The 17,756-nt window shown below is 31.9% G+C and overlaps 1 protein-coding gene across 1 annotated transcript in view; it reads right to left on the reverse strand.

Moving 5' to 3' along the window:
* Positions 1-17,756, reverse strand: part of LOC139498896 (uncharacterized) — a 253,701-nt gene that overhangs the window by 56,037 nt on the left and 179,908 nt on the right. Inside the window, exons 9-11 of the mRNA XM_071287485.1 lie at positions 7,941-7,992; positions 4,300-4,530; positions 10-534 (exon numbers count right to left, since the gene is read on the reverse strand). Of these exons, the coding sequence (XP_071143586.1) occupies positions 10-534; positions 4,300-4,530; positions 7,941-7,992 (808 nt within the window). The remainder of the gene's footprint in view (positions 1-9; positions 535-4,299; positions 4,531-7,940; positions 7,993-17,756) is intronic.

Genomic DNA, 17,756 nt, shown 5'->3' on the forward strand with positions numbered 1-17,756 from the left:
TTTAATTACCTGCAGGGGTTGGAGTCATGTGCTGCCCTGGAAAACACAGTGCATCAGGAACTTCTTCATTCAATCTCTTACTACCATCAAAAACTACTAGGAACAAAGCTCTGAAAGTCATGAATGTCTGGTGTGTTGTATAATAGACATACTGTCCACCAAAGTCCCAGAAGATGAGTCGGCCAACTTTCATTTTATATTTCCCACTTTTGAGGACTTTCTCCATTCTCTTTCTTATTTCTTTTTTGGTCATTTTAGTTGTCATTTTCTTTTTCATTTGCTGTTTTTTAGACTCACTAGAGGACGTTTGTGGTGATAAAGATTGGACTGTTTGTGGCTGTGTAGAGGGTTCACTCGAGTCGTTCACAGGCCAAGATGTTGACTTGGTAGCTTGTGACTTCTGAGAAGGATTATCTTCTGCATGTTGACTATCTGGTTCCTGATTTTTTGGTGTTTTTGCTTGTTTACTTTCATCTTCTTCCATGGAGGTCATTAATACCTTATTGTACACAACATCCAAGGCATTATAAGTTGCTGTATGAAAACAAAATTGATGTTATTTATTACATACAAATAGATAAACTTTGGTAAAGACTTTACAGTGACATAGTCACTCAAAGTAACAAAAAAACTTACTTTAGCATAAAATAAAGTTGATCATTGAAGCAGGGAAAAAAGTTAATTTTCTTCTTATTTTGTGAAAATTAAGATGTGGCATAATTGCAAATAGTACAACTCTTCATTGCACAAAGTCCAATTGACCAGGTTTTAATGAATTGTATATCATTGCAGTCTTCAACATTGAGTAAAACCCATACATATCTTCCCTTTTGTCAGCTATACACATGATAAAAGGTCATGAAAAGACAAACAGTTAAATAATTGACACAAAAACACACAAAAAAAAAAAAAGTGAAACAATTTACAGAAAAAAACAACGGCCCAATTAAAACATTTGTATGTGAAAGATGGCTCTCATAGTTCTAGAAAATCTTTAAAGGAACCTTCAAATTAATTTTAATGTTGTTTATTTGCTTCTTCATACTTCAACAGTCCTATATACCAATGGTAAAGTTAATTAAATGTTATCAACTGTGGGAATAATTGCCTCCATGGGTGAAATCCATCGCAAATTGTAGTTGGCAGTATGCTAATTAATGATAAAAAAATAATGATAAACAGATATAACAACAATCACTGCAGACTTGGAACTGGCACATACAGAATATTTTTGGGGTAAAAGTTGACTGGCATTTAACTGAAACCTCAGACCACGTCCATTTTTTTTTACAAAATATAACTTAACTACCCACACCACAATAACATATATGTCATTGTATGTAACACTTAGAAACATGTCCATCCTCCCAAATGTGTCCACATGACGTCACCGAACTGTGAAACATTTCTTAACGTAAAAGGGCACAAAGGTGTGTCATTTGTATGAACACCCAAATATGTCCATTTTTTAATAAACACCCAAACATACCCAATGCCCCAAACATGTCTATATATCAAGCTTAATGTTTTTTCTTTACTAAAAGGTTATTCGTGTCCATATTATAAATACTTCTGTTATTTGCTTATTGCTGTCTCATTAACGTATACTCATTATACTATTTTCAGAGGCGGATTTAGGGGGGGGGGGGGGGGAGGGCCACCCCTTTTTGGAAAAAAATTTGGTTGCTTATATAGGGGATCACTGAAGTGTGACTGGAGCGGGCCCCCTCTTAGGTCAGTCAATGGGCCCCCACTTATGAAAATTTCTGGATCCACCACGGATTTTATTAAAAAATAGAAATAAAGAACTTTAAGTCTTTTTTAAACCAGCAGTATAACATGGGTTTAAATGGGGCGTCCATTCAACCATGTATTTAAAATGGCCTCTACTACATAACGGATATTGAAGCAGTGTCTTACTGAAATCGTAAACAATCGGTCTGTACTCGCTACTAATGGAGAAGGCCCGGTAAGACCCCTTTTTGGCCCCAAAATATAGTATTTTTACAAAGTTGTTTAATTGTTAACTTTTACTTATTTTTTGGAAAGAAACATGTTTTTGTTACATGAATATGGGCTGTTATTGATAATACAATGTACATGCATCAGGTACTAGCATCATTTTTTCATGCAAAAATTCTTATATCTTCACATTTATGCTAATTTTAAGACGTTTTTTTGTCTAAAATGGAAGTGGCCACACTTGTGTTCATTCTTAATATTTAAATATATGTTTTAATGACAATAATGATACATATTATATATAAATGTTGAGAGTAAACACGAATGCGGCTACTTCCATTTAGACAAAAAATCATCTGCAAAGTGACTTTAAATGGTATATTTGATAGAATTTTTTTTCATATTTAAGCTTGAGTTTGAGCGTTTTTAATAACCAAGTCAGTCAAAACCTTTTACAATAACCTTGAGTGAATAAAACATGTCAAAAATCTTTCATCTGACATGTCTGATGTACTGTAAATTTTAGGCCGAAATTAGCCATTACCAGGCCTTCTCCTTTTTTAGATTGATATCCTAACTAGTATTATTCTTGAATAACCGTAAAAATTCAGACCCAATAAAAAATTCCTGGTATAATTATAGAACCTATTTATGGTATTTATTGTTAACGTGATGTCGTTCAAATAATGCATGAAATATGTGTCACTGGATGTTTATGTATCTAGTTCGTGTGTCTTTAGCAATGCTCGAAACCTAAAATTTAAATAAAAGCCTGTAGACCAGTTTGTCTCAGAACTGTTAAAAAGGGGATTTCAATTATATAATTGAAAGCCCGCTGTGCAATAGTCGCAGACAGGAATGACATAAAAAAAGGGATCATCGGAGTTTAATAGTACAAAATTATTCACTCAGTAAACGACTAATTCAGCTGTTCTAACATTATTTGTACGTTCCCTGATGCAATTGCCGTAAACATTTTTGACCTCATTGAGGACAATAGGTATAGAAAGCATGGTAGGAGTGCTTATGAGACAAATCTCCATCCAAATCACAATTTATAAAAGTAAACCATTATATGTCAATGTACGGTCTTCAACAGGGAGCCTTGGCTCACAACGACTACAAGCTATAAAGGGCCCCAAAAAATACTAGTGTAAAACCATTCAAACGATAAAACTAACAGTCTAAACTATGTTAAAAAAATTAGAAATGAGAAACCTTTATATGAACCACATCAACAAACGACAACTACTGAACATTAGATTGCTGACTTAGGACAGGTGCAAAGAATTGCAGCAAGTTTAAACGTTTTAATGGTACCATACCTTCACCTTTATCTGAAACAATAGTGTAACATCACAACATAGAAAGACACACTATAAAATATCAATTTGAATGACTTAACTGAATCAAAAGACGTATTGACCAAATGAACATACACTGAACGAATAAATTTGATCTATGATACAATGTAAATACAAAGTTAATAAAAATAAGGGATGAATAATTATAGTAAAAGTATTATATTATACCGCTGTGAAATGCTAAACAATTTCAGACTAACATCAGCTTTGAAAAAAAAAACACAAGTAAATTAAAAATAATTTTGTAGATACGATTACTTCTTCTGTCTGTGTTTAGAAACACCAAGAAATTCCTTGTAAAACAATTAAACTATTCTAAAACTTGGTAAATGTGGGGTGAATATCAACAATTGAACTATAAAATTGGTGCTTGATAAAACTTCCTAATGGAAGTATGATGTATTCACTTCGTAAACGACAAACATGTATTAGCGCTAAAAAACATGTAACGTTCTAGCATTTAATAGTGGACACGTTTTGGCAAATAACAATTATCAGACACGTTTGGGGGAATCGGACACGTTTATATTTGGGGGATGGACACATTTAAGGAGTGTTACATAATATGCTTAGTAAATCATAATGCAAAGATAATTTAATTTATCAAAAACTACCTCGACCCAAAACTTTAACCTGACGATGGACAGACGAAGGAACAGATGCACACACCAAAAAATATAATGCCCCTAGATGGGGCATAATAAACCAACAGCCAAACTAATGATAAAACAATTAATGCTGAACAGAAATAACATAAAGCAACCAACAGCAATCAGGGAATTGCAGACTTGGAACAGGAACATATAGAGATGATGGAGATAAGGTTGACTGGCATACGACTGAAACTTCTTACCATAGCTATTTCTTTACAAAATATAACTTGCCTACCTCAATTACCTGTAAAACAATACCTTATGCATACTTTAAATGAATACAATGTTAAATCCATATATATGTAAATGTGTATTCCTACCTGGATCAATCATGATCCAATTTCTTGTCTCTATATCAAGTCCACAGCGACCTTCAATGAGGGTAATCCCATCAGTGGCATGTCGCCCTTCTGGAACATTATCCCCAACTAAAAGCTTGACTAAACTTGATTTCCCAACCGAAAACTGGCCGGTTACCATACAGCGCATGTCAAAAGATTCGTAGCTTCCACTGCCAAGCAACTTGTTCAACATGGTAGATCGGATGGAATCTGTATAAATACAAATTTTCCAATTATTAATGTATTGCTGATGATGTCCAAAAAATCTGTGTCTACACCATAGAAATAGACAGTGGCTAAATAGTATTATTCCATTTAAAAAAAAAATTCTGTATTTAAGTTAAACTGTTGATTATTGAAGGGAAATAATTTCAATAGGGAATTTTTTGACAATTTTGATTAACTTTTCAACCATACTGCAGTTTTAAACATATTGGATAACTATTTGATTTAGCTCCAGTTTTAATTTAGCTTTAGCAGGCATGCTTGCTAGATGATCAACAAAAAATTGAATAACAATCTATTTTCTGGCAAACTAAGTATTTTTTTCATTCGAAGTTTGTCTCAAATTTGTTGAGCAGTTTTAGATGTTAAGCTCTTTACTGTGGCTTGATTGTAAGTGTTACCATGGTTACTCTTCATTTTTTGCCATTCATTCAAAATTCAGTCAAAGTGCAAAAAATTATGCATACTTTAGAAAAATATATATTCAATATTTATATACAATGATTATATAACAAAAATATTCAATAACAAAAAATGCCTAATGTTAACTAAACTGGAGGCTCTTAAGAGCCTGTGTCACTCACCTTGATCTATATGCATATTAAACAAAGGACACAGATGGATTTATGACAAAATTGTCTTTTGGTGATGGTGATATGTTTGCAGATCTTACTTTACTGAACATTGCTTACAATTTTCTCTATCATTAATAAACTTGGCCCTTTAGTTAAGGAGGATAATATTTTGTAAAAATTTACAAAAATTTACCAAATTAATGAAAATAGTCAAAAAATGACTATAAAAAGTAAAAACACCAAAATACTGAACTCCGAGGAAAATTCAAAAAGGATTTTTTATAAAGGGCAATAACTCCTTAAGGGGACAACTGACCATTTGGTCACATTGACTTATTTGTAGATCTTATTTTGCTGAACATTATTGCTGTTTACAGTTTATCCCTATCTATGATTATACAGTATTTAAGATAATAACCAAAAAGGCAAAATTTTCTTTAACAAATATCAATTGGGGGCAGCAACCCAACAACCAGTTGTCCAATTCATCTGAAAATTTAACGGCAGATATAGATTGACTTGATAAACAATTTAACACCGTGACAAACTCTAAATGCTTTTGTTTCAGAGTTATAAGCCAAAATCTACAGTTTCCCCCTATGTTCTATTTTTAGCCATGGCAGCCATCTTGGTTGGTTGGCTGGGTCACCGCACTTATTTTTTAAACAAGATACCCTAAAAATGATTATGACTAATTTTGGTTAAATTTGTTCCAGTAGTTTTACAGGAGAAGGTTTTTGTAAAAGATTATAAAAATTTACGAACAATTGGTAAAAAATGACTATAAAGGGCAATTACTCCTTAAGGGGTCAACTGATCATTATAATAAAGATAATAACCAAAAACAGCAAAATGTTCTTAAGATTACCAATCCAGGGGCAGCACCCAAGCAACCAGTTGTGCGATTCATCTAAAAAATTCAGGGGCAGCAACCCAACAACCAGTTGTCCGATTCATCTAAAAATTTCAGGGGCAGCAACCCAACAACCAGTTTCAAATTTCAGGGCAGATAGACCTTAAATTGATATAATTTTTTTACCCATATCAGATTTGCTCTAAATGTTTTGGTTCCAGAGTTATAAGCCAAAATCTACATTTTCCCCTTATGTTTTATTTTAAGCCATGGCGGCCATCATGGTTGGTTGGCAGGGTAACCGGACACATTTTTTAAACAAGATATCCCAATGATGATTGTGACAAAGTTTGGCCCAGTAGTTTCAGAGAAGATTTTTGTAAAAGTTACCGACGACGGACGATGAAGGACGACAGATGCCGGGTGAGCTAATAAAAGTGTAAACATGTTACAACTCATCAAATAAGCTGCTGACCAAATATGAAGGTATTCTGTTTTGAGTATTTGAGAGAAAATATCAAGTATCTGCAAACAGTTAGGTTTTTTTTTTGGTTGAGAGCGTCACTGATGAGTCTTTTGTAGATGAAATGCGCGTCTGGCGCAAATATACCAAATTTAGTTCTGTTATCTATGATGAGTTTATTTACAACCACTGGGTCAATGACACTGCTGGTGGAGATTTATTTCCCCGAGGGTATCACTAGCCAAGTAGTTAGCACTTTTTTGTGCTGACATGAATTATCATTGATATGGTTGAATTCATAAATTAACAGTTTACAAAAATTTGCATTCTAGAAACACTTAGGCTTTTCTACCTCAGGCATAGATTACCTTAGCTGTATTTGGCAAAACTTGTAGAAATTTTGGTCCTAAATGCTCGTCAACTTCGTACCTTTTTTAGGCTTTTTTTTTAACTTTGGATGAGAGCGTCACTGATGAGTCTTTCTTATACAAAATTTAGTCCTGTTATCTATGATGAGTTTGTTTTGTATATATGAACATTCTATTTTTATTCCATTAACTAAACATAGTTCACCTTTTGCTTATCGTATCTGCGAAATAGACATAACCAAAAAACTAACTTTGACCAATCATGCCAATAAACCATGAAATTGAGGTCAAAATAAAATAAAGAAGATGTGGTATGATTTTCAATGATCATGATGATACAACTATCCACCAGGTTTCAAATACTTTGACATATGAAATAATAGGTAATAGCAAGGCCTTTAATGATGAGAAAAACCCACAACATATATTTGGCCACAACACTCCCCGACATAAAAAGGTTACACCAACTCTGCCATACAAACATGTACGCCGTGCAGTCGTTTTAAATACCAAGATGACTTAATGCTTTAAGTACCTGGGAAACAAACACTTACTATGAAAACTAAACATTGACCTATAATGGTTTACTTTTACAAATTGTGACTTTGGTAGGGAGTTGTCTCATTGGCACTCATACCACATCTTCTTATATCTAAACACAAAAACTCAACATTGACCAATTCAACATAAAAATCAGGTCAAGGTCAGGTGAAAACTGCTAGACAGACATGTTCACGTTATAACAACTATATCAATCAAATATACTTTATCTACTGTTTATAGCAGCTGAGATACTGACTAGAGTGTAGTCTATAATGGCTTCCCCTTTTCTTGGGGAAATAATTCTAGAAAGGCAGAATATTGCCTGCAAGTACTGATAAACATGTACTTTAACTTCCTACAGAAGACCATACATGTAATGTTACTTACTATGTGGTGTATTTCATATATTGGAAAGCTGCTAACACTATATAGCTTCATAGTTTGTTATTATCTATTTTATAGTGATAAATCTCATCAATACATTGCAGTTAATTGCATGACGTCGTACAAAAAAAAATGTTGTTATTCTGCAATTCCTAGAGTAATAATAAACTTATAATGAAATAAAGTTAAACAATGTTAAAGAAAATTACCTTCTTTTCCTAGTCCAGCAGTCACGCCTGAAGATTTCTTTGACATGACAGTCTAAAAAATTAGGAATATGCACTGTGAATATATCTTTACTCATGTCACTTGTTGCACTATAAAAATTCTAAAATATCCCCCCCCCCCCCCCCCCCCGAAAATATACTTTATAAAACAAATGTTTCACATTATATAATATTCATTTCGAACAAATTTTTCAGGAAAAAGGGTAGCCCAGAGACATTAATAGAGATATATATATAGTTTAAAGTGTATTTAAGGTGGTTTTTGAATTTGGAACATCCCCTTGTAGACATAAACTTGCTTCAAGTTGATTTGCAAATGCATTTTGAATGCACCTTTAAATTGAAAATTGTTCCAACTGTAGAATATTCCAATATTCCGCAGTGATCTCACACTTATCAATTGTCTTGATACAATGTATCCGTCCACTTTTGGATAACCTCCATTTTAAGCATATGTTAAATCGAGTAAATCAAGTACCTATGTTCCATCATATAAAAAAATTGTCCTTTAACGTAGTATTTAGGGTATAAACCAGCTAATATAACCTCAAAATCAATCCCAACCTTCCTTTTGTGGAATTGAACCTTCTGGTAAAATTTCATATAGATCCATTAACTTAAACTAAAGTTATCAGTGGTGGATCCAGAAATTTTCATAAGTGGGGGTCCACTGACTGCCTAAGAAGGGGCCCGATCCGCTCATGCTTCAGTGATTCCCTATATAATCAACCAAAATTTTCCAAAAAAAGGGGGCCTGGGCCCCCAGGCCTTCCTCTAAATTGGCCTCAGGTTATTGTCCTGAAACCAAATGTGTCTTTGGACAACCATCAGGACATAATAGTATTATACGAACCCATTTTATGCAGTAGTATAAAAACCTGTACCATAAACATGATGAAGTGAGCTATAAAGGATGCAATTCTGTAAATATGGACAATGCAATTTCCCATAGGAACTCCTTTTACGACTAAAACTGTACCACTTTTACTATGAAGTTTTGAAAAAAATCTTATCCTAGAATTGAAAGTTTAACATATGCACCCCATTTTTTTTCAAAGGTCAAAATATAGGGCTGTGCGGGATATTTTCAACGTTTATATGCCCTGAACTTCTCTGAGTTTAAACTAACACTAATTTTCTTAACTGCCCCTACCTCGAATGAAAGGTTACCACAGATTTCAATGTAAACAATATGCACATTTAAATTTATTGGTAACATTCCCAAGTTATGTCTCTGTGAGATGGAAACCCCCCTTTTTTAAAGAGGGGCATAACAAGGGCCAAATAAAGTACAAAGTTGAAAAGTATATGGAGGACCCATAATTCCGAGAGTTTTTGGCAAATACAGCATAACTATATTCCTGTGGTAGGAAATTCTTAGTATTCCTAAAAACTGAAAGTTTTGTAAACAGTTAATTTGTAATTATGACCATAATAATAATATCAATAATAATTCATGTCAACAAAAAGTGCTTACTAATCACTTGATAAACTTATCAGCTGTACATGATCTACAAAAATGTAACAAATATGACAATATGACGACAGAAAATATAAAATACAAAAAGTTTTTGATTCAAAAAATAATTTAGAAATAATTTTCCACGAACTGACACACAGACCAGAAAACATAATGCCCATAAATCGGCCATAAAAAAACTTTCACCTAACCTGTACACAATCGGCGCAAACGAAAGACAAAATCTACGCAAGCGGAGAATAAAAACTAGAGGCTCTAAAGAGCCTGTGTCGCTCACCTTGGTCTATGTGAATATTAAACGAAGAACGCAGATGGATTCATGACAAAATTGTGTTTTGGTGATGGTGATGTGTTTGTACATCTTACTATCTTACTTTACTGAACATTCTTGCTGCTTACAATTATCTCTAGCTATAATGAACTTGGCCCAGTAGTTTCAGAGGAGAAGATTTTTGTAAAAGATAACCAAGATTTACGAAAAATGGTTAAACATTGACTATAAAGGGCAATAACTCCTAAAGGGGTCAACTGACCATTTCGGTCATGTTGACTTATTTAATTTGTAGATCTTACTTTGCCGACATTTATTGCTTTTTACAGTTTATCTCTATCTATAATAATATTTAAGATAATAACAAAAAACAGCAAAATTTCCTTAAAATTACCAATTCAGGGGCAGCAACCCAACAACGGGTTGTCCGATTCATCTGAAAATTTCAGGGCAGATAGGTTTGACCTGATAAACAATTCAACCTCGTCAGATTTGCTCTAAATGCTTTGGTGTTTGAGTTATAAGCCAAAAACTGAATTTTACCCCTATGTTCTATTTTTATCTGTGGCGGCCATCTTGGTGGGTTGGCCGAGTCACGCCACACATTTTTTAAACTAAATACCCCAATGATGATTGTGGTCAAGTTTGGTTTAATTTGGCCCAGTAGTTTCAGAGAAGAAGATTTTTGTAAAAGTTAACGACGACGGACGCAGGACGACGACGACGCCGGACGCAGGATGCCGGACGCCAAGCCAAAAATAGGTCCAAAAATAAAAGGTCAATTGTCTTCAACAAGAGTGTACACGCTGAAATGTCTCGCCTCCTTTACTGACCATTGATTTCTTGAAAGTCTTACAGATAGAGGTTTAACTATAAGTATTACACAAATTAAACATTAAAGATCTGACATTGAGGTCAAGGTCAGATAAATTCTAACAGACAGACATATACACCTTACATTTTTTTATACACCAAATATAGTTGACTTTTGACTATAGTTGACTGGTAATTGAAAAACAGACCAAAACAAAAACTTAACATTGACCAATAAACCATGCATGAAAATTAGGTCAAGGTCAGATTATACCTGTGAAACAGACATGCACACCTTACAATTATTCAATATACAAAATATAGCTGACATATTGCTCATATTGTTGAAAGTATTTGAAAAACAGACCAAAACATAATAAGAGTGCACACGCTGAAATGTCTTGCTTCCTTTACTGACCATTGATTAAATGAAAGTCTAAAAGATAAAATTTAACTAAAAGTATTACACAAACTTAACATTTTAAGAGATCTATGAAATTGAGGTCAAGGTCAGATAAATCCTATCAGATAGACATTTAAACCTTACAATTTTTGGTAATTGAAAAACAGACCAAAACTTAACAAGAGGGCACACGCTGACATGTCTCACCTGCTTTACTGGCTACTGATTTTATGTTGTTTTTCCTAAATATAAAGCTTTACTTCAAGTATCACATAAACTTTACATGATCCAAGAAAATGTGGTCAAGATCAGATAAACCAAACCAGAAATACATGTACAAATCACAATCGTTTAAGGCACAAAATATAGTTGACCTATTGCTTATAGTTTCTAAGAAACATATCAACCAGGAAAACTGAACAATGACCAATGAACTATGAAAAGAAGATCAAGGTCAGATAAACAATACAAGAGATGTACACATTACAATAGATATATGCATGCAATATAGTTGACCTATTACTTTTTGTATATAAGAAAGAACCTTACCATTTACTAATTAACCATGAAAATGAGGTCAGGGTCAGATCATACCTGCCAGACAGACATTTACACCTTACAATCATTCCATACACCAAATATAGTTGTCCTATTGCCTATAGAATCCAAGAAAGAAACTTAACCATGAAAACTTAATATTGACCAATCAACCATGAACACGAGGTCAAGGTCAGGTGATACCTACAAAACAGACATATACAACTTACAATCATTCGATACACCAAATATAGTTGACCTATTAATTATAGTTCAAGAGAAATAGACCAAAACACAAAAACTTAACAATGAGCAATGAACCATGAAAATGAGGTCAAATGCACTTGCAAGACTGACATGTACATTGTAATTTACTTCCATACACCAAATATAGTTGACCTATTGTGTATAATATTAGAAAAAGAGAACAACATAAAAAATCAAATTACTCCACTGAACCATGAAAATGAGGTGAAGGTCAGATGACATCTGCCAGTTGGACATGTACACCTTACAATCATTTCATACACCAATTATAGTATAATTTTTGATTATTGTATCTGATATATGGACTTGACCATGAAAACTTAACCTTGATCACTGAACAATGAAATAAGATTGAGGTCATATGAAAACTGTCTGACAGGCATGGGGACCTTACAAGGTACATGTATGCACATACTAAATAAAGTTATCCTATTTATTTAAAATGAATAACAAAAGGTTTATCCAAGACATGAAATATTTTATTTTTTCATATTGAAAATAAAGGCAATTTGTAGAATTTTTCATCAATTTAATCAGAATGTAATACTGTAAAAAAAATCAGGATTAAAAGATGTTTTGAAAAGTAATTGATTAAATTAAATTACTTGTAATTTTTGGTTGATTAATGATTACAATGATTACTTAAAAAATTGAAATCAATTATAGCTGACTAATGATTACAATTACAATTACCCCAAACCTGATCTGAGATGAGACTAGTTAACCATGAAAAGGAGGTTATAGACAGACTGGCGGTGTAAGAATCTCAAATAGAATTTTGCAAAGCTTGTTTTCGCCTTAACACTCTTGAATGAAATAAAAGACATCTACTAATTTTGTTTAATATTGACGAAATCACAAACCAATCATTTCCTGAATTCAAAATGGTGGCTTAGCTTACTCTTTTGTAAAGAGTTGAATGTAGCGTCTCAAATATATGAATTTGGCCAATCAAAATCGTAATAACAAATAAATTGCATTAGAATTTGAAATTTTTATTTCAAGACATAAACAATGTAGAGTATCCTGGTTTTGTACCTGATTTATTCTAACTGTAAGCATTTGTAATTAAAAGTATGTGTACCTTTAAATATTCCATCAATTCTTTTTTCGGCCCATATACTCCTGTTGCTGCCAGATCGTATGGAGTCTTACCCTGAAATACAAATCTTTATATTGCCTTTATCTGATTATTACAAAGAAGACTTTTGTTACACATATCATACAATAAACAAGACCAGTAGCAGCTGAGTGTTGTGTTATTTTATGGTGCTAACCATATTATTTCCAATTATAAAATATAACTCATGAACAACATTCTGATTATTTTTTATAACTTTTTCTGTAGCCTTTAAGAAGGCTTTTAACTTTTTTAAAAGCAATTATGAAATAATTTCAATCAGTCAGCATTTTGTCTTTGTATTTTTTTTTACGTGTTTTTTTATTTTAAATCTGTTAATGCATCCTTATGTCTAGATGAGGGTTGTCGGATTTGGTTTTTTTTTGGGGGACAAATTATTCTCAAGTTTTTTTTTATATATTTTAGCACCCCATTATTTTCTATTCGTCATCTTTTTTGCCCAATTCTCTCTTTTCCTGAAGTTTTTTTTCTATCATTCATGATTTTCTATTCTGTATACCCTATCCATACTCTCCTATAACTGTATATTGTTATTTTACAGATTTCATAGTTTTTAGTGTTAACACTGACATTGTATAGATAAGGAAATACATAAATTACCGTAGGTACTGGCTTATAAGTTGGAAGTTTGGGAGTAAAATTCAGAATCCAGAGAGGGGTACCGACTTATAAGCGAGATCCCGAGACCAGAGGAAAAATCCAAGCTCAAGAAAGGTGGTCAGATGTGAATTTCCTGACCAAATCTATGTTTGTGATAGCCAAAGCTACATAAATTTCTAAATAAATAGGTTTTGTGGAAAATAAATGACTACAATACTGTCTTTGTGTTTTATTTGCTTTCTGTTAACATTTGTGTTGAATTTCCCACTGTTTCCGTTTTGTGTATTGACTTTTCATGGTCACATGGTTTTTGTATCATCCCAAAGGAAGAGCCAAGAACCAGAAATCAGAAGAAGATAATAATGTACTTAATATTTAAAAAGAATGTATCTAACCGACTAATTGTGTTATTATTGTTTTATTAAAAATTACAACATTGATTGACAAGCCAATATAATCCATGAATAACCCCTAATTAAGTGACAAAGAGTTGTATTCACTATAGGTGTGAAAAATATCAGTGACATGTTAATAGGTTAATTAGTTAGTGTCCCTTGATTTTTATAATCCATTAATTGATGGTGTCTATCCTATGTCTCAGTTTATTTATTACTATGACTGGTCTGTTATGAATTATTAACTGGATAAATTTATTTTTTTCGTTTGACTTTTATTTTGTTAAGGTTTATGTTGGTTTATATTCGTTTTTCTCAAACAATAGGTGTTTGGTCATACACTACAAAATCATTGATGCATTACGTAAACAATATGAGGCAAAACAATGAACAAAAACAAGAAACAAGAAATGAATACATCTTTATTATTATCAACAGAATAAATTATCAGGATGAACATCAAGTATTTGGCACAACTTTTTGGAATTTTGGATCCTCAATGCTCTTCAACTTTGTACTTGTTTGGTTTTATAAATATTTTGATTTGAGCGTCACTGATGAGTCTTATGTAGAAGAAACGCGCGTCTGGAGTACTAAATTATAATCCTGGTACCTTTGATAACTATTCTACATGTACTTATTTAAAGAAACAAACATTCATTCAATACATGAATCTCTTTAATTTCTTGATTTTGCCGATGATCAGTTACTTTCTGCTGCAAAAAAAGTCCCAATTTAAACAGACTTATAGGCGGGTCAAGACTGAATCCTTAGATTTTAAAGCTGAAAAGGGCATCCGACTTATAAGCGGATCGACTTATACTCGAGTATATACGGTATGGCCAAACTATTCCAACTATATAGATTAAAAACAAGAATTTGAAGAAATTTGCAGTCTTGAGGCTGCGGTGTCTTCCTCCATATTGGATTTTGAAAAAAACAGACAATAAACAGTCGAGATCTTTAATAAAATGTGCAAATTTCGAAAGTTGTATGTAATTTATGTGTAAAACTTTTCATGTTAATATAGAAAATAATGTGATTTATCATATTTACTGCTATATTTTAGAAAAAAATAGATTTATTAATTGTTTTTACACTTTGCCATATAAGGGAAGTTAAATCTGATATAAGGAGAGATTACTTAGATAAAGTAACTGTTACAATCGAATGCTTTTTTAACTATTAAATTATAAATATATGATGAACTTGTACGACTGGCGTATTAAATTTTTAACCTGGTACCTTTTGTTGGCTATTATTCATTTGTTTCTCTGTCCTATATTTTCTCCAATTTATTTGTATTGTAGTCCTGTTTTATAATGTTGTCAGTTTAATGTTATAATTATCATCGCCATTAAAGCGGGAGGTTTGGCATGCCCACCATTTTTATTTTAAAATGCCCTGTACCAAGGGAGGGAAATGGCCATTGTTATATTATAGTTGGTTTCTGTGTGTGTTACATTTTAATGTTGTGTTTCTGTTGTATCGTAGTTCTCTTATATTCGATGCTTTTCCCTCAGTTTTAGTTTGTAACCCGGATTTATTTTTTTCTCTATCGATTTATGAATTTCGAACAGCGGTATACTACTGTAACAGTTGCCTTTATTTAATGTATTGCTCAAGACTATTTTGATACTATCTAAAAATTTTGTTATCATTGTTACGACAATGGATTGGTGTATGGGTCTTTTGACAGTTTGTTTGTTTCCATTTTGTTTAATGACAACAAGTGCCATATTCATGATATTGCCAGGTCTAACTTTGAATCAATACAAATTATTATTTTTGATATCAAAAACTATTTTATCCATTTACTTATAGGTTATTACTATTGCTTCTTTTCCCTAAAACTGAGATATTCATATACTTTGGCTTACAAATTATGGAATAATAAAATTATTCCCTTTTAGTATAACTAATCACCCAAAATGTATTAGTGGTCTATAAACAAAATCATTTTATTTTTGAAGATTTTGAAAACAAATACTGGATTTCTATTATATGATCATCTATGTTCATGTGTTTTATAGTAAAACTAAGCTATACAAGTCTATAAAACACTTTCATATTTTTAGTTCAATTTAAAGTATCATATGACATATATGTAACTATAAAGTTGTGATGCATTATTTACTAGTTGAATACTGAGCCTTTACTATAATATATTACCTCATGTGTTTTAACGAAGGGACTGATGCCTCCTTCTTCTACTAGACATTTTGTGACATGTAGCTCTCCATACTCAGCAGCCAGATGTAAAGCTGTATTACCATTATTCTATAATTATACCAAATAACATGTAAATATTAAGGATACTACTTTGTTACCAATATAAATAGTATACAACATATCCTACAACTGACATAAAACTTGTCTGATAAACTGGACAATGTTGTGTAATAAATAAAAACTAAATGAATCAGTGGTCAAAACTGAACAAAATGACCAGTCACATTTGTATTCATATTGTACATAAACAACAAATATACAACAAGTTTTTTTTGTGGGATGTCAGAACTTCCATCAGAAATGTCATGTTAACCTTTTTTCAAGAAATGCATAAAATATTTATATCAAGGGATTCAGTGCAATGCACAGAGATAAATGATATCTCACTTTATATAATTATAGCAAGTATTTGTTGATATAATAATTAAATCTGTCTGATTAACATGGTTCAGAATAATGATCAATTTAAAAAAAAAAAACTTTTTCAAAGAAATATGAAAATAAGTTATATTTCCTGATTTAGTTCAAGGAGAAAAGTAAAATGAGACCCCACTTTATATGATTCTAACAAATAATATTTGATGTTCATTAAACCTGTATAATTAACAACATGATTTTGTGTTGATTAAAAGTAATGTAATCAGATTTAGTAGATAACATACATTTGTGATATCTTTGTTACATCTGTTCTCCAGAAGTAGTCGAGACACTTTCACATGTCCCCACATGGCTGCCAACATTAATGCTGTCCATCCAGTAACCTGGAATAATACAACTGACATCAAAACTTGTCTGATAAACTGGACAATGTTGTGTAATAAATATAAACATAAATGACCAGTCACATTAATTAAAACTGTCTGATTAACAACAGGATTTAGTGTAGATTCAGTAAAATCATAAATTTTATAAAAGTAATTTTTTCAAAGAAATATGAAAAAAGTTATATTTTCTGATTCAGAACAATACTATGAGTAAAATGAGATCCCACTTTATATGATTCTAACAAAGAATATTTGTTGTTCATTAAACCTGTATAATTAACAACATGATTTTGTGTTGATTAAAAGTAATGTGATCAGATTTAGTAGATAACATACATCTGTGATATCTTTGTTACATTTGTTCTCCAGGAGAAGTCGAGACACTTCCACATGTCCCCACCTGGCTGCCAACATTAATGCTGTCCGTCCATCATACTGGAATAATACAACTGACATCAAAACTTGTCTGATAAACTGGACAATGTTGTGTAATAAATATAAATAGAAATGACCAGTCACATTAATTAAAACTGTCTAATTAACAACAGGATTTAGTGTAGATTCAGTATGATCATAAATTTTATAACAGAAATTTTTCAAAGAAAAATGAAAAAAGTTATATTTTCTGATTCAGAACAATACTATGAGTAAAATGAGACCCCACTTTATATAATTATTACAAATATTAGTTGTCCATTAAACCTATATAAATTAACAACAGGATTTAGTGTAGATTCCATTAATAATAAATTATTCAAAAAAGCATGAAAAAAGTTTTATTTTCTGATTTAGTACAACATAAAGAAATTGAGATCCTCTTTAACATGTTTAAATAAAGATTATTATTATTATCATTATTATTATTCATACAAGTATTTGTTGTCCATGAAACATG

This window comes from Mytilus edulis, chromosome 12, assembly GCF_963676685.1.
Source record: "Mytilus edulis chromosome 12, xbMytEdul2.2, whole genome shotgun sequence".
NCBI lineage: Eukaryota > Metazoa > Mollusca > Bivalvia > Mytilida > Mytilidae > Mytilus > Mytilus edulis.